General features: G+C 37.5%; 3 protein-coding genes across 3 annotated transcripts; 2 read left to right on the top strand and 1 right to left on the bottom strand.

Moving 5' to 3' along the window:
* Positions 1-56: 56 nt before the first annotated feature.
* On the bottom strand, positions 57-22,130 carry Cbp80 (cap binding protein 80). The gene is made up of 10 exons (XM_053755924.2): positions 21,946-22,130; positions 21,091-21,872; positions 20,500-20,918; positions 19,989-20,126; positions 19,741-19,844; positions 2,775-3,028; positions 2,192-2,435; positions 1,458-1,570; positions 647-835; positions 57-282 (listed from the first exon to the last, which is right to left on the bottom strand). The coding sequence occupies exons 1-10, from the start codon at positions 21,983-21,985 to the stop codon at positions 169-171; spliced, it is 2,397 nt and encodes a 798-aa protein (XP_053611899.1). The 5' UTR covers positions 21,986-22,130; the 3' UTR covers positions 57-168.
* On the top strand, positions 9,449-19,660 carry LOC128676030 (mucin-2-like). The gene is made up of 2 exons (XM_053755922.1): positions 9,449-9,602; positions 16,109-19,660. Exons 1-2 carry the CDS (start codon positions 9,564-9,566, stop codon positions 19,301-19,303), a joined length of 3,234 nt encoding a protein of 1,077 aa, XP_053611897.1. The 5' UTR covers positions 9,449-9,563; the 3' UTR covers positions 19,304-19,660.
* A 161-nt stretch (positions 22,131-22,291) lies between the features above and the next one.
* On the top strand, positions 22,292-26,239 carry Sirt6 (Sirtuin 6). Its single transcript, XM_053755927.2, has 6 exons — positions 22,292-22,637; positions 23,032-23,159; positions 23,515-23,757; positions 24,098-24,271; positions 24,844-24,967; positions 25,314-26,239. Exons 1-6 carry the CDS (start codon positions 22,572-22,574, stop codon positions 25,716-25,718), a joined length of 1,140 nt encoding a protein of 379 aa, XP_053611902.1. The 5' UTR covers positions 22,292-22,571; the 3' UTR covers positions 25,719-26,239.
* The last annotated feature ends 544 nt before the right edge of the window (positions 26,240-26,783 follow it).

The following is a 26,783-nucleotide window of genomic DNA, read 5'->3' as shown; positions in this document are numbered from 1 at the left end:
GGAGGAGGCGCGTAACCTTGCCATTAATAATATTATAATAAACACATATTTTAAAATTTCTATGTCACGAGGTCACCACAATCAGTTATATTTTATGAGCAACATTAAAACTGCCCGAAAGTGTTGAGGTCACGTGCGATTCCCGTTTTTCCCATATTTCCCACCGCTCTAGGCCGTGAGCGCCACAAACTGATGGAACACGTCCAGGATATGAGGGTCCAGGTCCTGTGTGAACAGAAGGGTCTCCAGCGTACTGCTGTACTTCTGAACTTGTTCGTGATGCTGGAATGAAGAAATGAATAGAAAATAACATTTATTCCTGGTAACGAAGACCCATAAATATTTGCGGCGCGTTCCGGCTTCGCTCGGGTAGAACCAAAATAAATGAGACACCTAAACCTTCCTCATGTTCCTCACACTATCTTTTGGTGGAAACCATACAAAAATCCGCCCAGTAATATTTGAATTTATTTAGGCCCACAGTGCATCTGTACTATGTAAGTAGCATCTGCAAATTCCAACTCGCGAGAAAGAAAGATAGACAGTAGTTCTTCCTCACCTGAAAGAAGATCTGCCGCAGTTGGCCCACTGTGCTGCGGTGCCAGTCTGCGACTACCGCTATCTAGTAGCAGTTTTCAGCACTAACCTGCAAGAAGACCTGTCTGAGGCGGCCCACGGTGCTGCGGTACCAGTAGGTGTCGGGGTCCCTGGCGTCCGTGTCGGAGCGCACGAGGTGCTCCGACAGGATCATGATGAACCTCTGGAACACGATCAGGAACAGGCGCTTCTGGTCCATGTGCGCCGCTTCCAGCCGCTCCTCCATACGTTCGACCGCCTGGGGAATTGACAATTGTGGAAATAAGTTTAAAACACATTTATCTATTCTATTATTATAAAGAGGTAAGCGTTTGTGAGTTTGTATGTTTGAGGCGGGTAATCACCGAAACTACCGAACCGATTTCAAAAATTCTTTCACCGTTAGAAAGGTACATGATCAAAGATTGCTATAGGCTATATTTTATCTCAAATTACCACGGGAGCGAAGCCCCGGGCTACATTTAGTCAATTTATATATACAATAAAACAGTGTAAATATAAAATTTACAAATTGAAAACTATCTGAGTTATTCTATACAGATATATCTCTCGGGAACATGCGGATCTCCGCATGTTGCGTTCGGACTGTGATAATACGAAACCCGAAGTTAGCGTAAAAAATAACTTAAAATGTTCAAATATTCGGTTGGTGATTTTACAACCTTCTCCTGCGTGACATAAACACTCCTTAGGAATGCTATTGTTACCTATGAACTACTAGGCTATGTGTCCTTTACCTAATATGATATTTGTATCAAAGCAACGTTCCTGTAAAACCTAGAAATCAATATTACTAAATTTTCAATACAAACTTGCCAAAAATACTAAAACAGAATAAAAAGCTAAAGATCAGTGGATACCTCTTCTGTGGGCTTGTCCTGGTCCTTCTTCTTCTTGCCGCCCTCGTCCTCTGAGTCTGAGCTGCTGGAGTCGGCGCGGGCCAGCGCTTCCCTGGCCTGTTGCAGTTCACCGCCTGAAAAATATACACTAAAATATTATAAATGCGAACGTGAGTCTGTTGATGCCTCCCACAGAGACTTGTGAGTGAAGAAAGAGGAGATGGATAGAAGAAGATGAAAGAAATACGTATGTAAAATGCAGAAGAAATATTTACAGACTTTATTTAAACACGTGTTTATTCATCTTGTCAATTATGAAATAAGGATATGGCAACCTTCCTCCGCGGAAGCGTTGGTGGTGTAATGGTTAAGACGTCCGCTTGTGGATCGAAAGGTCCCCAAGTTCGAATCCTACTCGTGCCACATGAGTTTGTTTACCAATCTGACTCATGTATAGTAGTTTTCATCGTCCACCACTTGCTTCCGGTGAAGGAAAACATCGTGGGGAAACCTGCACACTGGTTGATTCTTATTAACTTGTTGTGTGTGAAATGGAGAAGGCAATGGCAAACCACTCCATTAATAATGCCAAGAAAGTTGTTGTGTGTGTTTCATTCCACGTAATAACCACGAGTAATACGGCTATGAAGAAGAAGAACCATGGAAGGTTTAGGAAGATTGCCATTTTCTTCCTTCCAGAAGATCCAAAAGAGATAAATACCTAATTACTAAAATGCATCAAAAATCCAACTTACTCAGTTTGGAAACGTGCTTGTTCATCTTGTCAATGGTCAGATGCAGCACCTCCCACAGACATGCATGCGTGAAGAACGTCGCCATTTCCTTGGAGAAGAGCCACGTGGCCACCGCATTGCACTCCACTATCTGCGTCTTCAGCATCTTGTCCACCAACACGCAAACCATCTGAGGGTGTCGCTGCCAGAGCTCCCATACATTACGCAGGATGCAGATTTGCGCCTCCTCGGATTCTGCCAGAATCTGGAGATTGTATAGCATATATATTTTTTTTTCTCATACACGTTTACATGCACGTAAAGCGATGTTTTGGCAAGGCTTTAAGATAATTGTATCAACTATGTGTGACATTAAATATAGTATGCGAGATCAACACATGTGTGTTGATCACACATGTGTTGGTCTCGCATCGTCACGTTGATCGAAAGAACATGTGTTCTTTACTGATTGGAATGTTTATTATAATGATGAATATATGGTGTGATCCCTGAGAAAAATACAGGTGTAAAATTTCTGAATAAATAAAACTTTGTGAAAACCACGACTTTATGAAAGACATGACCACCTAAAAATTATACTAACCTTAAAAACATAATGGAACTTTGATATAGCAGCAAAACTATGCGAGATACTCTTGCTGCCGAGGTTGAGCAGGGTTTGCACAAACACGTCTATCTTGAGAGGGTTGTGGGGCGCCGCCTGCGCAGCCGCGGGTTGCTCCCCCTCCCGCAGGGGGTTGGGGAGCTCCCGGAGGACGTTAAGGGCCTCTTCTGGAGTGCATTTGTTGCGCACGCACACGACTAGTTGATGAGCCGCTTCCGTGCCCGGTAGAGATGCTGTTGACAAATAAATATATAAACATATAGACAAATCACACATATTGAGTTAGCACAAAAGTAAGTTCGAGACTTGCGAGGATACTAACTAAACGATACTATATTTTAAAACTTATTTATTGAATAGTTAGGTCAATCTGAAAAAGATAATTGCACATAAAGGAAAACATATAGTCACAAACTTTAAAATTATATATAATACACGCAATTTCATTCTATCTCAATCATTTGGAGATCACAAGAAAAGAGTAAGACATCTAGATATCGACATCCCATTTACGCAAAAAAGAGTGTTAAATTTGGCAACAGTGTCAATTAATTTACGCATTGGACCGGCGCAGCAATTAATGTAGATCGAGCGATAGTGGCGCCGTCTGTCAGAACAATACGGCGCTTGCGCAAAGATGGCGGCGAGATATCGCGCCTGCGCGCTGCGCCTCGCGATCATGGGAACCGACTGCGAAACAAATGCAGTTCATTGGTGAGATGAGAAATTGAGAGGATATTGGATCAAGATGCCTTTAAAATGAAACAGTACAGTAGACAATGAGAATAGAATATATCTATTTGCTTTGAGTTTGGAAAGACTGATCTCTTGACTGCATTAACTTGATCCATCAGACAAATACTTTATTTTTATTTTATTCTAACGACCAACATTAAAGCAACGAATAACAAACTTTCTTGTTTACATTGCATTCTTCTTAGCTTATTTAAACTTCAAGCTGAAAAAATTGCAAGCAATATACAATACGTGGAAAAATGAGAATAGAAGTGCTAACAAAAAGTTTAATAAATTACAATTTGGAAACTGAAAATGTGATCGTGCGCACAAACAATTCCACTAATTAACAAATGCACAATTTAGAACGAGGAAATTTCTACAATAATCAAAATTGTAATAAATCAGCAACGTCTCGTATATCATTACGTACACAATTAAATAGTAAAGTCGATTTTTCCCCCCTTTAATTGTGAATAAATGCCGTGTTTATAGAAACGTGATTACGACGGGTTATTCAACCTAGTGCGTTGACATCGGGGACTTCCTAATATTACGAATACAGTATAACACACGGAATGGTGCTATTATGTACAATTAATACATCCACTCGATACTTCACTACACGAAGTAATAAAATTAATTGGTAAAATAACAATCAATATATTATATTTAAAGAATAAATATTGTCTGATCAATTAGAGTGTAACTACGGCCGCTAGATGGTGGTAGTGGTTATCATAGAAGAAGCTTTCTTCATACTCGTATTCCTCGTGGCCGAGGGTCGTGGTTATTACGTGGAATGAAACACACACAACAACTTTCTTGGCATTATTAATGGAGTGGTATGCCATTGCCTTCTCCATTTCACACACAAGTTAATAATGTGCAGTCCAACCAGTGTGCAGATTTCCTCACGATGTTTTCCTTCACCGGAAGCAAGTGGTGGACGATGAAAACTACTATACATGAGTCGTATTGATATAAAAATCTCATGTGGCACGAGTAGGATTCGAACCTGGGGCCTTTCGATCCACAGGCGGGCGTCTAACCGTCACACCACCACGGCTTCATGTAACACAGAAGAAGCTTTAGGTAACTCGGAAAGTCTGACACAAGTAGTATATCTGTAAACATACCTATCGTTCACATGGACAACTGCATTGTGAACCATTTTCCTACATGAATACACTTGTAACTAATCATAGCTAGGACCATTAACAAAATAAGTAACCTTTTAAACAAACTTGGTCGAAATCAAGGGACGCCTCAACAAATATCTAATCGAGCTAGATACAGTCGACTGTATCAAACTTTGAATCTGAGATTTTTTAAAATAAAGAAATGTTCTTTTTTTTTCAATTTTTTTTTTCAGTCATAACTTTTTCTGTTTTCGGCCTGCATTTTCTTTAAATACAATTTTGAAAGGAATTTTGTTTGATACAATTTAATTTTAACCGTTCCAATGTCTAATAATAAATTGAAGAATTAATGGATTGTAAGATTTACACTGAAATAAATCGCGAGTAATTTTATCGATTTATTTATCGATACGCCGAATATTTGTCTATAAGACTGTTGATTGTAATACTACGTAGGACATACTATGCATAATGCATTCTTAAAAACAACATCCTAGACCGAATCCCAAACAACCTAGTCACGCTATGTTGACAATTTATCAATGTACGAAATGCCAATAATTGTCAATAACAATTTACGAACCGGACATGTTTATACTTAAAAATAAAACTTAATTTAGAAATTTCCAGTTTCGCCAAGAATATAATAAAATAAAACCGGCCAAGTGCGAGTAGGACTCGCGCCCGAAGTGTTCGATTACCTAAAAAACGGCAAAAATCAGTGAAAATTTGAAAACAACCTGGTGACAGACGGACAGATGGACGAACAATGAAATCTTATTAATATGATCCTATTTTACCCTGAATAGTTAAATATCTTGACAATAAATCACACACAGAAATTACGTTAAAAAAGTAGGAAAGCGTACAAATTACCTGATCATGCGTAAAGGATACGCACATTTTTGCGCATGCACACACAATCATAATGTCATTTCTCTCTCTAAATAACACAGATCACAATACGAACGAATATTTGTTAGAACCTCAAAATTATTAAGCAAAAAGCGACTATATTCCTCACATCTTATAGTTTAAATTAAATTCGCGATTAAGACAAGAGTTAAAAATAACCTTTTATTGAAGAATCGGACGTTCATTAACAATATATGTATAGTTAATATAAATTTTTCTAACACAAGTGCCAATGAGGTGACAAATGGAGAAGACATTGAAGATATTTTATAAATAAGTAAAGATACTGAACACAAGATGAAGACTCATGGTATCATGACTTCAGACAGTCGGGAGGTTTGTGAATAAGTTCGGAAAAAAAATACATAGTTCTTATTATTACTACATACTATCATTTTAATATCTAATGTATAGGTGGTCGATTATTGAGTGCCTCCTTAAACCTTTATTACCGGCTTTGTTAAATTACAGTAAATAGAATTTTAGCCTCCACAGAACAGGCTTAGTGTGGGGCAAACTGTTATAATTTGTAAGCATATATGTGTGTTAAAATATATAAATTCACTATATGTTTCCGGCGGCTTCGCCCGCGTAAATTTTCCACGGGAAAATCCCTATTTTTTATCCCGGAAAATAACTGATATTTCCCGGGATAAAAGGTATGGATAAAAGGTCCTATGTCCTTTTCCATACTTCAATCTACATGTATGCAAAATTTCAAGAAGATTGGTTGAGTAGGTAGAGCGTGAAAAGGTAACAAACAAACTTACTTTCGCATTTATATAATATTAGATTAGTTAGGATAAATTCATTTTTCCAAATGCCACACTCTTAAAACGAGATTGAACGGTGAGAGAGACAGTGTAATTACAGGGTATAGGTAAGCTACAAAATCGGCAACGCGCGTGTGTCGACCCTGGAGGCCGAATGCCCGTTTTCCAGCATGGCTTGTATAAAAAAATTGCCGATTTCTGCCTTCAGTCTACAGAATAAGTAGTCCTCTGATCGGTTAATGAAAAAACGGCAAAAGTCCGCGAGATGGAAAGTGTACACGCGACAATTTCACTCGGCACCGCGCACGGCTCACGTTTTTCCGAACAACCGGCAACCATCACCGGCGAGACACAATAATTTTGCTGGTCTATATTTAGCCACTTTTTTTTCAGGACTGGTATAATTTCTTGATGGTAGAAAGCAAAGAAACAATAATTGTTGTAATTTTCTTTTACATGTATTTCAATGCAAGTGATTTGTGTCTATAAGAAATTGTGCCATAGCTTTAGGTTGGTTAATGTGAAACTAGATAAATGAACTGTTATAACAATTGTTGACAAACTTAATTAAAATATAATAATAACAAATTAAAAATTTAAGAAAGCCTCGACTCCGAAGTTGCTGGCATCCTCTCAGCTGCTAGAAAAGAGCTGATAGTTTCCAAACGACTGAACACACATTTTCCTAACATACCATAAACACTCTCGACTATAGGTGGTTACTTGTGAAATCACAAAGAGAGAGAGACAGTAGAAAGGGAAGCCTCTGTTTTAGAATTAATTTCATTAAACATGTCATGTATTTTACAAGTGCCAAGATAAATTATTATTTATTTATTAGTTTTCTTAGTAGCTAAAAATGTGCTGATTACGCGCTATACGAGATCTATAGAGACAACCAGAAGCCCGAGGATTCGTTGGGGCAACGCATTATAATATAATAAATTTGATTGCATATAAATATTATACTTTGAAGGTCACAGTGCGTATTACCAGTCAATAATATTACTTAATAGATTACCAATTGACTTAAAGAATGACATTTATAAATCAGATTTTAAAAATAAATTGTATTTTTATTGGAAAAGTGCTACTATTCCATTGATGAACATTTGACATTTCCTAGATTGTAATTGCTTTCTTATTCAATTATTTATTGCACTTCAGTTTTATTTATTTCTGTGATAATTATAATTTGACATCGTTAAATTTGACACGCGTGCCTTTGTCTAGCAATATACCTAACTATAGCTTGATTTAAATGTATTTATTGATAATTCTGTTAAGGCATGTCTAGAATATATATCATGTACACATTTCGACACAATATATATATTGTTTGGAAATAAAATAACTAACTTGCAATTTTTGGTTGTTTTCATAACACGTATTTGAGACAATGGACATAATTACAGATTTGTTAATATACTAAAACAACTTAACACATATTGAACAGTTGTAAACCATCAAAAACTACAAATATCACATTCCCATATAAAAACTTTGAACCCAAAAATCATAACACTCCTTTTTTGCAGTCGTGTAAACATATCCACCCTTCCCGTGAATCATTAAGATGGTAAGATAACGAATCGTTCAACAGACGGACGTAATTACATCGTCGGTGTTGCCAATATGTTTTAATACCGTGCCCGTACTCGACAGTTACGAAAGCAATTCCGCAGCCATTGTAACACATATAAACTTTACATCAAGTACGGTTAGCAAGTTCCTGTTAACCATAATCCAGTCGCAAACCCAACTAATATTATATTTCAATGCGAAAGTTGGCAATAAGTAATGGTCACTTCATGCTTTTCAACCAATAACCATGATCAATTAAAAAACGGGAACATTTCTTTTGAAGTCACTAGACGCGTTTGTTTCGAACAAAAAAAAATTAGATGCGCTACTGTTTTTCGTATAACGGCAGTACAACAGTCCTACAGAATTAAGAAAAAATAGTTATTGTACTCACAGTTTCATTGAGTCCCGTGTTAGTTTTAAAAAATGGCAATGGTAATCCAATATCATGCAATGACTATATATGATCCCGGAACGGTTGAGTGCCTCCATGCGCGGTGCCCACCGATCACAACACGTATACAATCACATGCAACGCAAATATTTACAAGCTTTTATTTATTTTCACCTGTGCCATTGTCTGTAATCAAATCTTGCAAAAATATATCCTACTTCCCCAGTTGACCTACAGAGTTGAAGTTTCCCACGTAGTTTCCATGGCAATGCATTTATTATGTTATGCATGGCCTGATGGCGCACCCAGGATCGGCTCCGGAGGTGGCAACTCCTGAACGGTTTACTGTACGCACATGATGTTTTTGTCACAAATTTAATGCAATAAGATCTCTCTGACAACAATGAAAGATTGTGTCAAAAATATAATTTTTGTAAAAAAATCTTCCTATTTATTCTTGACTATATGTTGCCCGGTGCTTCGTTCCCGTGGGAATTTTGAGAAAAAATATAGCCTACAGCAATCTTAAATAATGTACCTTTTTAATGGTGAAATAATTTTTGAAATCGGTTCGGTAGTTTCGGAGATTACACGCCTCAAACATACAAATTCACAAAGTCACAAACTCACGCTTATACCTATTTATAATAATATAGTACAGATGTATCTGTACGTCTACAATCCTTATAAATATCTTACACTTTATATTTAAAATACATAATCATCTTATTCCTCCCATATATCAGCTGCAATTACATTTAACTTTATACAGGCGGCTTACCTACATCTCCAAACGCGATCCACTTTACGACCTAAACTGAACTGCATCGCAAATTCGTACCATCGACTTAATTTTTTGTATGAATGCGATTCCTAAATTGAACTCAGATGCATTGGAATCGTTCTGTAAAAGTTGATGGTAGGCCTCCTGGGTGTTCACAATAAACCATCAACGATAATTGCCAAAAAAGATTTTCAGTGATAAAAGTATAAAATCTATTAGAAACACGCAAATTTTAGTGATGAAATTAATGAAAAGGCGATTTTCTTGTTCATTTGGCGTATGCCAGTTTTCCGCGCCCTAGTGGGGTGGAATGGCGATGAAAAACATGTGTCAGTACGCGAATACTGGCGCAAGCGCAGCGCACGCGTCCACCAACCGCGTGAAAACATACATACACACAGTGGCAATTCATATTAAATAGCGTGCAGTGGTTGTAGCGAGATGCGATCTGCACTGCTATGCGTTTTATTTGCGCTGGCTGTAAGTACATTTTATTTATTTACTAATTATATTATATACATGGGGAAAATTCGAAATGGTGCATTAGTACAGAGTGTTGCTTATTTCTAAAGAAATCGCTTCCAGAGTTGACTTTTTCATATACAACGTTGGAAATTTTTGATTGAGGATAAAAGTGTGTGATTCGTGATTTTTTTTTACAAGCATATTTTTCACTTAATTTTTAAGTTTTCAAATTATTAATTTCTTGGTGTGTGGTGATTAAATTGGCTTTTTTTAATTATATAACGACGAAATTTTGTCAAGACATCGAAGTGATCTGATGATAGTTCCGAACTTTACGGAATCTGTGATAAAATGAACGTGCGTATATTACATTCATTTATTTGCATTCAGAGAATTATTGCATTTATTTAATGTTTTAATATCATCGCTTGAGATAAATTAATTTTATTTAAGAAATTATGCGTCGCAGGGAAATATTGATTCGAGAACTAAAACGCTACGATGAATTTCTTTGCAAACACGAATACACCAATATTATAAGGAAATCTTTAAGAATAAGATTTTTTGAAGCTATTTTTCTATTCTTTGTATTATTATTATTATTATATTGAACAAAGATGTCTAACTAAAGGTTAACTGGAAGAAATTGCATTAGCAATAAGTCCTTTGCACTCATTATGTTTGAATATCTTGTTGTAACTTATAACTTCTTTATGAATGGTGCAATAACCTCCTTAAAATATAAGTAAGAGGAAAACCTTTTGACCAAGATAATAATTAAATATACATTATGTTATAACGAAGGTGGCAAGATACCATATAACAAATACTTTGATCAATCAATACTTTTGTCACAATCACTTATAGGATCACTTCTTTGTTTGTTTGTTAAGACCACTAAATCACTCCTAAATTTTCTCAGAAATAAAATCTCTTAAAATGTCAGGCACGCTCAGAGGTATCAAGTAGAAATTTATTTCAAACTAGTCGCTCGGCTTTGCTCGGGTAAAACATAATAAATTATACACCTAAACCAACCAACCTCAAGAATCCCACTATGTATTTGTGAAAACCGCATGAAAATCAGTGCAGTAGTTTTTGAATTTATCGCGAGCAGACAGACAGACGCAGCAGAGGACTCTGTTTTGTAATTGTAAGGATACTCTTTCAGCTATGGCATAATCAAAGTAGAGGCAATGCGATAAATGTTCATATCATGAGATATTTGGCGAATTATATTTTGAAAATCGAAATATCCAAAACCGTAAATATGTAAGCACATAACAACAGACAATTAGGTATAAATGATCATCGGTGTGCGCACACCGATGACACTTGACCGTTTTTATTCTATTACATTAATCTAGGTTATAGTGTGTACGAGAATTCTACAGATTAAATTATTGTTAAAATTTTCTCATCCTACATATAAATAAATGGACAACACACAACGGCCCCCACTAAAAACTTAATATGTATCGTAGGTCCAATAAAAACTAACATAGAAACGTGCACAACACCCCCAAAACCACAGACAAATATACGTCCGCGCTGGGAATCGAACCCAGGACACCCAGACCCCCAGATAGCGGACGGGCGTGGCGACCACTACGCCACAGAGTTCGTCACCTTACAATATATCATATGTATGTATGACAAATCTTTAGGGTGTTATGATTAATATGACGTCATAAATAAACTGCAACATGTATAATGTTTGTTATGTCATATCATATCACATCACATTTAGGCGACTTGGATAAAATCTGACCTGATCACTTTATAATAAATAAATATTTTAGGACAAATCACACAGATTGAGCTAGCCCCAAAGTAAGTTTGAGACTTGTGTTATGGGATACTAACTCAACATTACTATATTTTATAACATATACATATATAGATAAACATCCAAGACCCGGGCCAATCAGAAAAAGATCATTTTCCATCATGACCCGACCGGAGATCGAACCCGGGACCTCTCGGTTCAGTGGCAAGCACTGTACTACCGCGCCACCGAGGTCGAACAAGGTGTTATACATAGCACATGCTTTTAAAATTAATTTTAAAATTTAATTACATAAAAACATTATCCGTCGGCCTAAGACGAAGAAAGATCAACATGTGATATAGTAGTTGTTAAGACGTTTCTCGCATTAGTCAGTCCTTGGACAGTTCAGTCCAAAAATGTATTATATTAAGCTCATCCGTGCTTCGGAAGGCACGTTAAGCCGTTGGGCACCGGCTGCATTTGCGACTGCAAAAATTCCGCAATTGGCTCGCGTAAAATTCTTCAATTTCATAGAAGTTTTTTTCAATTAACATTATCCGTAGTTTACTCTTAAACATTTGTAAACTGGCACAGCCTCTAAGGTCTACAGGCGGTAGATTTAATAGTTCGACAGCTTAATATTCAGGGATGGCTTAACGGGATGGCTTTCTGCAAAAATGTTCCATACAAACGTTGCTCCCTTTGGACGAATCTATCCACTGAGTGTCTTTTCACGCAAACAGATTCGTGCAAGTGTCTTTCGCACAAAATTACCAAATTCCATTCAAAGAGGGAACAATATTCGATTTTAACATGTTTACTTCTTGCGCTTAAATGTTGAACGAAACAAATATCTCTGTGACAACAATAAAAGCTTGTGTCAAAAACATTTTTGAAAAGCATATCTTCATTCGTATTGCACAATATCTGGTGCTTTAGCCAAAGCTACGCCATGGTGACCTTGACCATCGTGAGAGTGTCCCACAAAGTATATCGAGCGTTACTTCACATTGTATGCAGCTGAACTGTGGTCGCTAACAACAGTGTCAACGGTGACATAACGTTTCAAAACAATTCGTCACTAAATTAGGTCACCCGAAGACAATTATTGCTTTGTTATGAACTGTCAATAACGAGCGACTGTTAATATTTTGAGCGACTGTCAGCGTATGATTGCCACCCTGGAATTAGACCAGTGAATATCCTCCGGTGCATGTCGTAACGGGTGACTGATTGGTTTAAAGTTGAGGCCTTGACATCTGATAGACAAACATAGCATTCACTAAGAGTGGTGTCGTATAATTACAGTAAAAACTAAAAGATTTAAAGATTTTTTCCGGATCGATCGAAATTACTTGAGAAATGCTACTAAAAAAAGTTACAAAATACCTAAACATTTAAGCGGTGGTTAAGATGCGAGCCTGTGGATCGAAAGGTCCCAGGTTCGAATCCTACTCGTGCCACGTGAGTTTGTATTTACGACCACCACCGAGCTTGTGCTTCCTATGAAGGAAAATTTCGCGAGGAAACTTGCAATGTCAAAACAACTCCATTAACAGTGCCAAGAAAATTGTTGTGTGTGTTTCATTCCACGTAATGACCACAACGTCACGACAAAATACGACTATGAAGAGAGAATACAAAAAAAAATATATAGTGTGTTTTCACTCAGTAGACAACTCGTTGATGTCTATCGTTGGGAGATTCTCTTATTATTTATACTACAAAAAGCTTCACCTCATTAAATGCTGGTTAAATAGAATATGCCAGCTGCTTCTCCACCCGCAAATTGCTAAAGTAAATCAAGGGAAAGGGCGATAAACTGGAAATTCCTCTCATAGCTAACAAACCGTCACTATTTTAGAAACTAATCCACTATTAAACTCTCTATTCATGGCCCCTCAGATTTCGCGACTTCTGACTTTGTCTACCCCGTGAGTAGGATCTTAGTTTCTTTTCACTATTCAAGAAGTTATCGCTATCAAATCAGCCGAGCTGATCTAGACCGGAATGTGCACGAACCGTGGTGGCGAGAGATAGGTTTACGTCCAGTTTTTGCACAGTTTCTTCCCAAACAATACAAACAGTCGCAAACCCATCTATAAGTTGGAATTGCGCTCGACTTGATTCAGATTCAGGTTTATTGCAAGCCACAAGTTCGAAGTTGGTACATAAATATAGTTACAAGTACAAGTGACGCCCTGCAAGGGCACAGCAAACACGAGGTCAACTGGTTGCCAAATTACTTACAAAATAAATTCGTCTTATCTCTAATGTGAAAAATCAAAATGAATCTATATCAAAATTTATCATCGAAAAACAAAGATTTTTTGGAAATTAACTGGGTAAACACTGGGCGTTAATCTGTCTATATATTTTACTAACGGTCCGTCCCGGCTTCGTTCGGATAAAAACATTATCCACCCAAAACTTACTCAGAAATCACACTTGGTGAAAACTGCATGAAAATCCGTGCATTCGTTTTTGAGTTTATCGCGAACAGACAGACAGACGCGGCAGAACGGCAGACTTTGTTTTATAATATTATTTTGTTTCAATCAATATATTTGTTTTTGTTTATATTATGTTTGAGCAAATTAACGTTTACTATATACTATATATATATGGTGGCTCTTGCATGATATCAATACTTAATTTGTATATCAGTGGTGACCCTATCAAACCAAAGGTAGGTTTGAATCTGTGGCACATGTGTTTGTACACCAATCTGACTCACATTTGATTATACGGATTTTAATTCAATTCAAAATATTTATTTTATACAGTTCCTTATGATGTTAGTAACAATATCAACTTATACTAGTGTTAGTAAACACAAAAGCAAGCAGTGGTGACAGAGTGGTTAAGACCACCTGTGACCGAAAGGTACCAAGTTCGAATCCTACTCATGCCACGTGATTTTGTATACCAATATGACTCACGTATAGTACCTAGTTTTGATAGACCACCACCTGCTTCCGGTGAAGGAAAACATCGTGAGGAAACCTGCCCTGCACAATGGTGGACAATTAAGTTCACTAGTGTATGCGACTACCTGCAACTACATGGCGGTAGTCGTAAAAGACATGTCAGATGCTTTAGGCGACTTAAATAAAATGTTAACATTCGTTAGGAATAAATGAGTAAACAAATAACACTATAACAATATCATTAACACTATACAACGTGAAGCCGTAACCAACGCTGTACTTTTTTTGACGACCTCGGTGGCGCAGTGGGAAGGTTCTTGCCACTGAAGCGAGAGGTCCCGGGTTCGATCCCCGGTCGGGTCATGATGGAAAATGATCTTTTTCTGATTGGCCCGGGTCTTGGATGTTTATCTATATATGTATTTGTTATAAAATATATTATCGTTGAGTTAGTATCCCATAACACAAGTCTCGAACTTACTTTGGGGCTAGCTCAGTCTGTGTGATTTGTCCTAATATATTTATTTATTTATTATTTATTACTTTAATAGGTACCTACTTTCTTTCTAATAACATGGTTTATCTAGATTGGCATAATTCGTCAAGATGAAGGAGTATCCGAACTCCGTCTAACTAAAAAAAAATACAGACTTTTCAATCGTTGGCATAGACAACTTTTCCGAAACTTCGAAAAAAAATCAGCTGTTCCAAAACCAAATACCTAATTGGAGGATAATGTATCCACGGATCAGCTGAATTTTTAAAGTGAAAAGTTCTTTAGCGGCGCGCGGCGTTGTGCACTCTTTGTGATCGGTAAAAAATGTTAAACTCAGGACACTGTGACCTGATCGAAAATTTGTAAGACATCAAAAATGCAACGTTATTATTCAAGTTTTCACTTCTGCCGTGTTTTTCGCGATTTCGTATTTGCCCCCATACTCCATACGAAAAGTTGTTCAGTATCATGGACTGAGCATGTAGACAAATTTTGTCTAAAGAAAAAATCCTATGAATTTCTGTGAACAGGTGCCGCCAGGAACTGGTCAACTCTATTCTTATTATAAACTTTTACCAACTCATAGCCAGCATAGGAATTTTGATTACCAAATTTATTTTAAACTATCTTTATTATAGCAATTAATATTTTAATTCTATTTAAATTGTAATAACAATCGACCTCCACTAGACAACCGGTGGGAGAATTTCATAACGTCTCTAGTTTATACGCTATTTTGCACCCAATTATTATTTTATAGTGTAAGATTAGACCATTGTGCATCTGACTTCAGAGGATATTGCAATATGAGTTGAGGTTAATAGTGTTTTCTTATTCTGTAGTAGTTTTGCCCGCGATTTCACCCGGGAGAGTTTCCTACAAACGTTGTTCAGCTATCAATGCTTTTTATGCTTTAGTCGCTGTACGATATCCCCGAGAGGACATGAAGTGATATTCTAGGGCGGGAACCACAAGATACAAGATTAAGCCGGCTTAGTTCACGGTTTAATTCTTCGAACATGTATGCCAATAAAACAGCGTTTAAATCGACACAGAGACATATAGATTTCAAGGATGCATTTCAGCGAGATGTTTATAAAGAAACGATTGGAAACTACCGCGGGGCGTCTGCGCACGCGACGCGCGCACGCCACTGTCCGCGGCCGTACTTTCGCGCGATCCGTCATTTTACTTTCAAACGCAACCACACGTCCACATTTTTCAGCAAACGAACATTTCCAATACCAATTAACGCTTAATTAATTCAAATGTCGCATGTTTATTACTTAAAGTTATTTACTCACTATTCATTATTCGGTTTCAGGTAGGAAAAGGAGGAAGGCAAGCCGGCGCCGCGAACGACTTCACGCCGCAGCCTATTCCTTTGAACAATTGGAATGTTGAGTTCCGAGAGGGGAGAGTGGGCACCCTGCACGAGGCGGCCCACACAGCCGCCCCGCCCTCCGTCGCCGCCGTCCCCGCACACTACTGGGAAGACGCCCTCCGCCACAGCGTTTATCTCACACTAGTCAGAGACAAAATAGACCAACTCATATCGAAGGGAGCCGTCATATCCCCTGACAGCAAACCCGATCAATTCAACTCCAAAGAAGTAGAAGACTACGACCTTTGGGACAAAATCAAAACAGCACCATTCGACAGGTTGAGCGACAAGGAGCTTAACACTTTCGGAGACGTGACCGTAATGGCGAAGGGACGTCTCTTAGAAGAAAACAGCGGCTTCCGATTTACTGAAGACGAACGGACGAACGAGAAATGCAACGAAGAATCCTGTATGAAAGGCGTTAGAGCAATTTGGTCGGTGAAGCGCGTGAGGCAGAGAGATGAAGAAGTCTCTCCAGGGAAGTACCACTACGAACTCACTTTCTCCGTGATGTCACAGACGACGAAAAAGCAGAGGAAACCCTACGAGAATTCCGTGAGAACGTTCACCGTTCGGGAAAACCCACAAGACGCGGGCAGACCAGTGGAAAAGCCCAAACCACACGGCTACGAGCCGGTGCGGTATCAAAGAGCAATCTGGTTTCACAAGAACCTAGTGCCTTCGGGCACCCAATCACGACGATACCAGGGCTTGGATAGGATATTCATGTCTTTATTCTCCGATGACGAGCCGAAACAGGAGCCTCCGAGAGCTAGGCCGCCCGCATACACTCCATATCAACAACCACAAAAATCCCATTACGTCAGTTCTTCGACCGAGCAATACCAGCAGAAGAAGCTGCTGGCATTTCCATACAAACCACCGTTATACAAGTACGCCCGCTACCCCCTACCTCCGCCCGTCGTGGTGCCTCAACAACACTTCGTAGATCCGTCAGATAGCACATTTGTAGTTTCCGCTCACAGGCACGTCGCGCCCAGCAACATCTACAAGACCACAAGACCAGCTGTCCTCCCGACACCGCTTGTCGATATAGAAACTTCTACTAAAGACATAAATGACACAGAAACTTCTACGAGAGAGACAGAAGCTGAAACGACAGCGTACAAAATGTATAGTAAGCCTCAACCTTCCCCAACAAAAATTAATTATTTGCCTGATCACATAAGACCTCCAGTGTACAACGCGCCGCCTGGAGTGTTCGTCACTATGGACAAGAAACCATTCAAACCTCTGCCACCGGTAAGGTTACAACCGTATCCGGCTAAACACAAACTCAGGCCAGCAGATTTCCGACCGAGTCCGCAACTACTGGATATGCAGTTTTCTGACCCAGAATCCCATTCTACGGTAGACACAGCTTTCAGGCCAATAATTCCAAACAATAATAAAACCTCTCCCTATAACAGCGGCAGTAACAAGAAATCACAGACAACTAATAAACGACCACCGAAAAAGCATGGAAATATCAAAGCGAAACCTGTCACTACATCCGCTCCTGACATAATCACTGTTTACAAAGACGATTCATACGATGATACACCGGAATGGTCTAGCATTGTCAGTTCTTTCGCAGCTGTTACAGCACCAATTAGGCCATCCACTGTAACTAGTACGGAGGATACCCAAGTAACGGAAGAAACAGAAACTGATACTTTAGCCAGTGAAACTGATGAATATGAAATTGATACGACAACTGCAACACCAATAACCTATAACCATAATAAGAAGAAGAGAGTAATAACCACGTCCACCGCAGAGCCATCGACGACAACTAGTCAAAGACCAAATAGACGTACTCGACCGCCAATTAGTTTCCCAAAACAAGAAAAAATCAAAAAACATAAACGCATTACGACAACTACAAACAAGCCGGTAAAACAAAACAACAAAATCAACCCAACTGCGGATTTAACACCACAAGCAAGCTCTGCTGCCACAAAACCGACTAACAAAGTATGGGAATCTAAAAACAAAACAGTCTCTGTAACTGAATCCAATAATATAATAACGACTGTGTCCAACACGACGCCATCTACAACTACAGCAAGAGCGACTACCACCACTACAACTACCACAGCGAAGCCCATCCCCACCACTACTCACTCAACACATAAACCAACGCAGCCTAAAAGTAAGAATCGTTTTAGACAATCTACTCTCATGCAGAAAGGTACATCCGTTAACCACGATAAATGGAGTTCTATAAACATAGAGAAAGAGAAAAACAAAACTGTAGTCCCACCGTCAGGCTTTCCACCAAGGAGGAAAGCATCTAATTTCCAGGGACATGTAACTTCTACTCACAGAAGTATTGATGTCGACCACAAAGAAGAAGATCATACAGATAAGAAGAGCAGTGCTGAGTATATGAGTGCAGAAAAATTTGAAAATTCATCCAAAGAGACACACGAAAAAGGAGACCATCAATACAATGTTTCAAACAGAGATGAAGATATTGGCGAAAGCAAAGGAAATATAAAAGAGAGTGAAGGATATGCCACTGATGAAAAGGAGTTTATATTTGGACTATCAACACAAACCCCAAATGAAAGAACTAATGAAATAAATGACGCCGAAGATCCCATAACAGAAGAAACAATCATCACTACCCAACATTCAGTCCCAAAGAATAAGACTAAATGCAAAAAGAAAAAGAAGGCGGAAAATTTGATGTCGTCAGATGAACATGTAGCTGAAACTACTACCGCTAAATATGGACCCACAACTACAATACCACCTACAACTACGACTGATCTTTATCACGATTTGTTTGGAGATATTAATTACGATGGTACGATAGAAAAAAATAAAAAAGGTAAGGGCGAGTTAGACGAGGAAGGGAGTGAAAAACATGAAAAGTACGCGCAGATCGACGATGACTTATATGATTATTTAGACGAACTGAATAATAACAAGCATAAAGGGGAAGACGAGGACCAATATGAAGAAGAAGACGAAGGTGAAGCTCCAATAGATTTGTCGCCATTTAACAGTGAAAATGAAACCTCAGCTGCTAGAGAAGTGAGAAAGGCGGAGGATGACGAGGAAGAAGCATACGACGATTACCAGGACAGGTCGCCATCTTTCCTAGAACTAATCGGCATGGAATAGACTGAATTTTATAATTCTTACTTTCTCAATAATCAATGCAGCTTTAATTACTAACTTTGCTAATGGATCTCAAGTGTTAGCCGTTGTCATAATTCATGGGAGAGATTTTTTCCGGGCGATTTTATTCAGTTCAATCTATATAGCGAAAGGGAGTGAAGGACGTTATTAAAGAACAATTTAGAAGGCATTTATTTTTTAATTTAAAGGCAAAGCTAAACTTGTGTCGCACGTAATCTGTACATGCTAAGTTACGTTACCGAGATGTAAATATTTCAACATTCTAGATAAGTTTAGAGTAAGATGAAGTAATGTATTTTTATACAACAAATACAAATACAGAGTTAGTGTGTTGTTTCACTTTCTTTCTTATTGTTATTGCTAACACTGATGTATTTCAAGTCTCCTAAAGGCACCTGCCGTGACTTTGTTTCACTGACCTGCGCCTTCCATGGAGTATTTGTAGACCGGCTCGGGTTTCAGGGGCACCAATGCTGAGAATGATTCCGGAGCCATGTCCTTGATCCGCTGATGATAAGATAACCTACAAAAAGTCAGGAATATATTCACTGTTAAAATTGTATCCCGAATTGAGAATTAACTTTTTTTTTTTTAATTTCAATATGAATTATATTCATAGGGCTGTTGAGTGTTGTCTATTTATTGTCTATCTACATATCACATCTACCTGAGACACTTGCCGAGCACCTCCCGGATGAAGCGGGGCTTGGGGTGGTCGGCGTCGAGCTGGCTGCAGCCTTCCCAGTCCTCCCACGACCAGCGGTACTGGAAGTTGCTCAGGTGGTACGAGAACCAGTTCACAAATCTGACACAATGCAATACTGATTACGCATATGCACACATGTGTTACTAAACATGAAACAAATAGATATATGATTTTATATTTCGAATATTATTCAAGTTAATGATATAGATGCCATCTGACATAACCCCATAGACCTTCTTTACACTAGTAAGTTATTACGTAAATTTTACTTTTTCAAATGTTAAGCTTGACGTTTTGTGATTCCACATATTATTATTATTATAACATTGACATTCTCTATTGGATAGCCCTATGTCACTGAACTTTGTATTTAATCCCTTATGTCTTACTGAGATGTAGTTGTAAAGTTTTTAAACCCTTATATCTATTGATTTTTATTCAAATTATATTATGAAAATAAATATACTTATACCTATCAAAACAAGCCACATTCATGGTATCTATCCTCAAAAACAAGATCTCTGTAGCCTGTGCCAATACTTGTGGCATTGTAGACGGTTGCAGCTTACACAACTCAATCAGGATTGACCCGTAGCAGATCTCTAGGTACCGTGGCCGAGGGAGGTTGAACAATTCGGCAAATATCACTTCTACAATACAATATTCTAGTGGAATCTTCGCTTTGTATGGAAAACAGAGTAATTGAGCAGCACACTCTTTACGTTCCAAGTGGTAAGCTTCAATGATGTTGTGGAGGTGCTCTTCGATGAGGAATCTCTCAATGGAGTGGGCTCCAGGTAGTACGGGCCCGTCAGGGCAGTCCGTGTAGTCAAACATGCGGAAGATGACACGAGGCATTGGGTATGAGTCACCATCATTGTGCGGTGGAGGCTGAAAGAGCAATATTTGAACATTATTCTATGTATATTTAACAATATACATTTTGCTACATATTGACTTGATTTGAAATCACACTAGAAATAGTATTTTCAGTTGATAAGGATCATAATACAACTAAACATATATTCTAAGTATTCAATTAGTTTCGTAGTTAAAATATTACCTGTATAGTAGGAAGAGTATGCTGGAGAGCCTCACACAAAATGGAGTCAAATGCAAGATATGGCCGAGGAATGTGCTTCTCAGACCAGTTATCCTGCCTTAACTTCTTAATTTGAGCCCATAGACAATCCAAATACTCCTCTTGTAGGTGAGGCAGATCCGCAGACCACACTTTTAATGCCGGCCAGTGCTTCTTACTTCTCTTATTTAAAAATACTTCTATTGTGACCAATAAATGCTCAAGCTGAGATTCTTTCTTCTCATACAACTCACGGCCGACCCACGGCAGTGCTGACAACACAGCAAACACGAACCAGTCTCTTCTGACTTGTGGTACGCTATCCTCATTGGAGCAGTCAACTAAAGTCTCCAGCAAAGTCAAAAGGGATGACGCTGCCAACACATGGCAATTGACCAAATCAGATATAAACCTGAGACAGTACCTGGCGGCATTCCACTTGCCCGTCTTCAAGTTTTCTTTGAATGTTTTCACGATATAATCAACAAACTCTCCACCAAAGTTATAGTTCTTAGCATTCAACAGACCAACCAATGTCGCATAAATAGTACATTTTTCGGGCATTCGAATAGCACATTCTGTAAGAATTCGTAATATCTTTACACGGAAAGTGCTCAAGTCGGCCTCTAAAACGCTTGCCAAACCTTCTAAGTTACTTTCTAAGCTAGAACTGCTTTTTTCCCCTACGCGTAATATCAGCGACTCCAATCTATCCTCTATTTCTTGATTTTCCGACACGCGGCGTCTTTTTCTGTGTAATCGCTCTGAAATCCAATAAAAATATGAGATGATTGGATTGTAAATTATAACCTCAAAGGAGCTACTTTGATAACATACCATAGCCGTCGTCTTCTTCATGGGGTCTCCTTCGATTCATATTTACTTTAAACCCCTACAAATATATCTAAATCTCTAACAACAGTAAAAAATTTAAATAAAACCAGAATATTAGTCAACGCAAACGCCAACACTACTTGCGTTTAGTTAAATTCAATCAAATTATCGACTTATGACACTGACAGTTACAATCTAACAAGAATACAATGAAAAAATTAAAACAAAACTAAAGCCAGACAGATTGTTGCTACCACGTAACGTATAGAGTGATGGCAACACTTACACATATCCTACTTTACCTACCTACTACCTTTTTCTTTTCTCTACACTTATCCTACTGAAGTGTCAATGTCAAGAGAGTTACAGACGGAACAGACGGAAAACAAAACAAATCAATGAAGGACAAGGCCCATTCTTGGACAAGGAAGGACATTGGAATAAAATAAACAATCAATTTATTTGGCGAACGATACCCTATATAGCGTAGCCATAGAAAATACAAAATGGTCTTCGTTTAGTAACGATTATTTTAATTAAGTACATACAGCAGTATATTTTTTGTCATCATCATCAACTTTCTTAAAATTAAAGTCTGACCATACAAGGTCTTTATTTTGAAACAGATCATGTCTTGCAATTATGCAGAGGGCTTATCCCCCTATGAACATAAGGGCATTCTCGGCGTCCCGGAGGTAAGACACAGAGTACTTTTATATAGGTAAGATAAGTATAGTCTGCTTAGTTATCAATTTATATAAGGTGATTAAAAGATTTAAAATATAAATTAACTCATTAACTTTTAATTATTATCAACTTTTTATTTCGGTAAATTAAAGTTTTAATAATGGTAATTTAGATGTCGAAATTTAACTTATGCTAAAACATTGTACAGCTACTGTTTTGTATTTACTTATATCATATCATAGAACAAGTAATAAATATATAATATGCTGTTTGTAGAAAATTTATAATATGCTGTTTAAAATAGCTAAATAGGCTGGCCATGCTTCTACCCACTATGCATTGTGTATGTACACACCCTATTTTATGCAAATAAAGTAATCTAAGACTCATGTAATTTTTCAGAAATTTGATCCCATAGACAAATTCAATGAGAAATGTGAAATCCTAGCTCAGCTTATAAGGGACAGCAAGCATGTTGTAGTCCACACGGGCGCGGGGATCAGCACATCAGCTGGAATCCCTGATTTCAGGTAACACTGGTATATTTTAACAGTATCTACACTTGTCTTGTTGTTTAACAACAAATAATAAGTATATAAAGTCGAAAACTAGTGAATTCATTCAGGACACCATTCTAAGTACTATTTATTATGAATTGAAGAAATGTGCTAAAAATAATGTAGTGAAGATTAATCTAGTACCTTCCTATATAGAATTAATCTTTCACGTGTAAAAAAATTATGCTAAAAACCACATGGAATTGGCAACTAGCAGCAAAAGCACTGAAGATGTTGCATTAGGAGAGCTGACCCCAAGTAGAGATGGGATAAGGCTGGAAGAAGAAATTAGAAAAATTATATGTTATTAATTTATGACTATTTCCAGGGGACCTAATGGTGTATGGACTCTGGAAAGAGAAGGCAAAAAGCCCGCAGTCAATGTGTCATTTGCAGATGCCAAACCGACCAAAACCCACATGATTCTCAAGAAGCTGGTGGAATGCAAGAAAGTGCATTATGTAGTTAGTCAGAACATTGACGGGCTACACTTGAAGTCTGGCTTGTCTAGGAGATATTTGGCTGAACTGCATGGGAACATGTTTGTTGATGAATGTAATTTATGTAAAAGGTATTGTTTTATTGTTTTGATACATATTCAGTTACAGTTGCATCGGGATTTGAAACCTCATATTAGCCAGCCAATGTTTGCTTAGCTACCATATTAATATCTCTATTTATTCAGAAATAACCTTATATACGTAAAAAAATGCTCCTAATAAATAGAGTATTCTCAACAAACAGACCTACAGACAATGCTAACAATTTGTATCTAAAAGGCAGTATAATATAATATGAATGAATTACTCTTTATTGTACAGTACATCATAATAAACAAGAAACAGAAAATGTAACCTACCTAAGTAGAATATTTATACAGTTTATACAGTCCTCCTGTATTGTAATTGTAGACAATTTGTTCGCAATCGGCCAGTGGAGACGGTTGGTAAGAAGTGCAGTGGGGTTCCCTGCGCGGCGGAGTTCACCGGGGCTCGTCCGTGCCGCGGCCGGCTGTACGACGGTGTGCTGGACTGGGAACACAGCCTGCCCGACAACGATCTGTACATGGCAGAGTGCCACTCCAGGTAATTTCAAACTATTTAATACCTATGGGAAAGCACTATCTGTCTATCTCCCTCTCTCTCATCTTCGTATGTTCTCGGTTGCGTTCGGAGCTGTGACGCCGCATAGCCCGGGGTCGGTGTAAAAATTATTTAGTAGTTTTGTAAAAATTACTCAAAATTTTAAGGTTATTTAACCTTAAAATTATTATTAAACCTTATTTATTATTATTATGGTTATTAAACCTGAGTCGCCTCGTACTACAACCATGGGAGGATATGGAGTGGTCCTTGTTTAGGGCGGGACCACACGCCACATAAAGTACAATCTGTCTTGCCAATTGCAATCATCATTATTGTTATACTAACCAAGGTCAAGATTGGTTGATATACACCCAGTGTTGCCAGCTAAGAGGACACAACACTCTTATTTATTTTCTAAACCTAGAATTTTCTTTTCAAATTTCATGACACATTTATCAATATAAATAAATAGAATATCATTTATTGCAAAAATTTAAAATGCCACAACACAAAACAGACAAAAAGCAGAACATACATTATAATAAAGTTATATGTGACATTTCCTTTTCCAGTATTGCAGATTTAAGCTTATGCTTAGGAACCACACTGCAGATTATACCAAGTGGAAATCTACCTCTAGAGACTGCTAAATATGGCGGGAAACTAGTCATATGCAATTTACAACCAACTAAACATGTAAGTAACCAATGTAACCATCAATTTCAATTATTATTATTTTTAATCTAAAGGCTTTTATTGCTCTGTTGTTAGCCGTAAAGGTCCTCTATGTTACACAAAGTGTGACAGTTAGGCCACAACAGTAGAATACAGAAGAATCTAAAGACTGTCATCATTATTTTTTATCATATCAAGCCTACTTTCAGTTGGCCGCTATGTCGACCTTTACTGCAGCCGTCATCATTATATCAATAACTTAAAGATTGGCAATTTTCAAACATGCTACATATAAGAGTACTCTAGAGAAAGTATATTGAACAATATTTTGTCTACTTATGATTGACAAAATTATTTTCTTTCTCAGGACAACAAAGCAGATTTGGTGATCAACTATTATGTTGATGAGATATTAGAGCGGGTTATGAACATATTAGATATTGACATACCAACATACAATGAGTGTGATGATTTGACAAAGTGTGCTGAGAATACTATTATTGACTGGACTATCGACAGGAAAGATGTGCTAGGAGTGGAGAAGATATTCAAGGCTAAATGTAAGGGTGTTAAAAAGAAAAGGAGTTTGATTAAAAGTAAAAGGAATAGTTCAGAAATTATAAGTAATGATAATAAGTCTAAAGTGATCAAACTTGAAGTGAAAGAAGAACATTTGGGAAACTGCTCTAGCGATGGTTTGGGTTTAAATAATGAAATTCTAATGCTGAATGAAGTGAAAAGTGAACCCAAATGTATTTCACAAGAGGCTTAAACCCGAGTATTAGGACTTCAATGGATTAGGGCAATATTTTATGTATAACATAATATTTTAAGTAAAAAATAAGTTTTAATTTTTATATAAAGAAAAATTGTTGGATTGGAATGGAACAATCAGTCATGTACTGAACATGGAATTATTCCATGTTCAGTACATGACTGAACATGGAATTAGTAGGTACTGCGTACATTAATTCCATGGTACTGAATCAATTTGAACCATTAAGTACTCCTGGAATGGAGAAGATTTGAATAGAAAAGAATAACTATGCTCAAATCCCCAGGTATTTTTTTTCTTTTTGTTGATCTATAATATGATATACCTATGATTTGAACATTTCAATTGTCTAGAGATTGTTTCCAATTGTTTACAACAGGCAATTTATAGATTTAGGTTATTGTATAAGAATTTGAACAAATTTGTCATTCATAGTGAATTAAATCAATATTGTAATTTTGAATTAAACAATATAAATTCAATCTCAAATAATAAAAATGTAATATAATATAATATAATATTTTTAATTATTTCCCAGAGATACTTTATCCATAAAGACACTTGATTTATTTTGATTGAAATTTTAATGCCGATGTCTTACTGAACCTCCATGGATTTAATAAGTACTTCGTGGACTACCTACTAATTCCATGGGATTCAGTAAGGACTTCGTGGAACCACCTTATATCTGTGGAACCACTCAAACTCAAATATCTTTATTGCAGTAACTGTGTAATACAAGGTGTGGCACACACAATACAATAGTTTCAACAGTTTACCCGTACAGGCATGCAATATTAGCGTTATGTTACACTTATAACACATACTTTCCAAACAACGGTAAGGTAAGTTGGTATGGTAAGGCATCTACAAACTTGAACTTTGGCAGAATTTCAGAAAGAAATTGCCTCACAAAGCCGGCTGTGTGTGTGTCCGAGTGTTGGTACGTTGGTACACCGCTTTTCTACAAATTACGAACCGAATTTAGAATTTTGCGCAGTGGCAACACGCAAGCTGATAGACAACTAGAAAATGACAAATTGACAGAAAGAATAACCTATG

The sequence above is a fragment of the Plodia interpunctella genome, chromosome 15, assembly GCF_027563975.2.
Source record: "Plodia interpunctella isolate USDA-ARS_2022_Savannah chromosome 15, ilPloInte3.2, whole genome shotgun sequence".
Lineage (NCBI taxonomy): Eukaryota > Metazoa > Arthropoda > Insecta > Lepidoptera > Pyralidae > Plodia > Plodia interpunctella.
The sequence above is the reverse complement of the archived record's forward strand: the minus strand, read 5'-3'. Positions and strand labels throughout refer to the sequence as shown.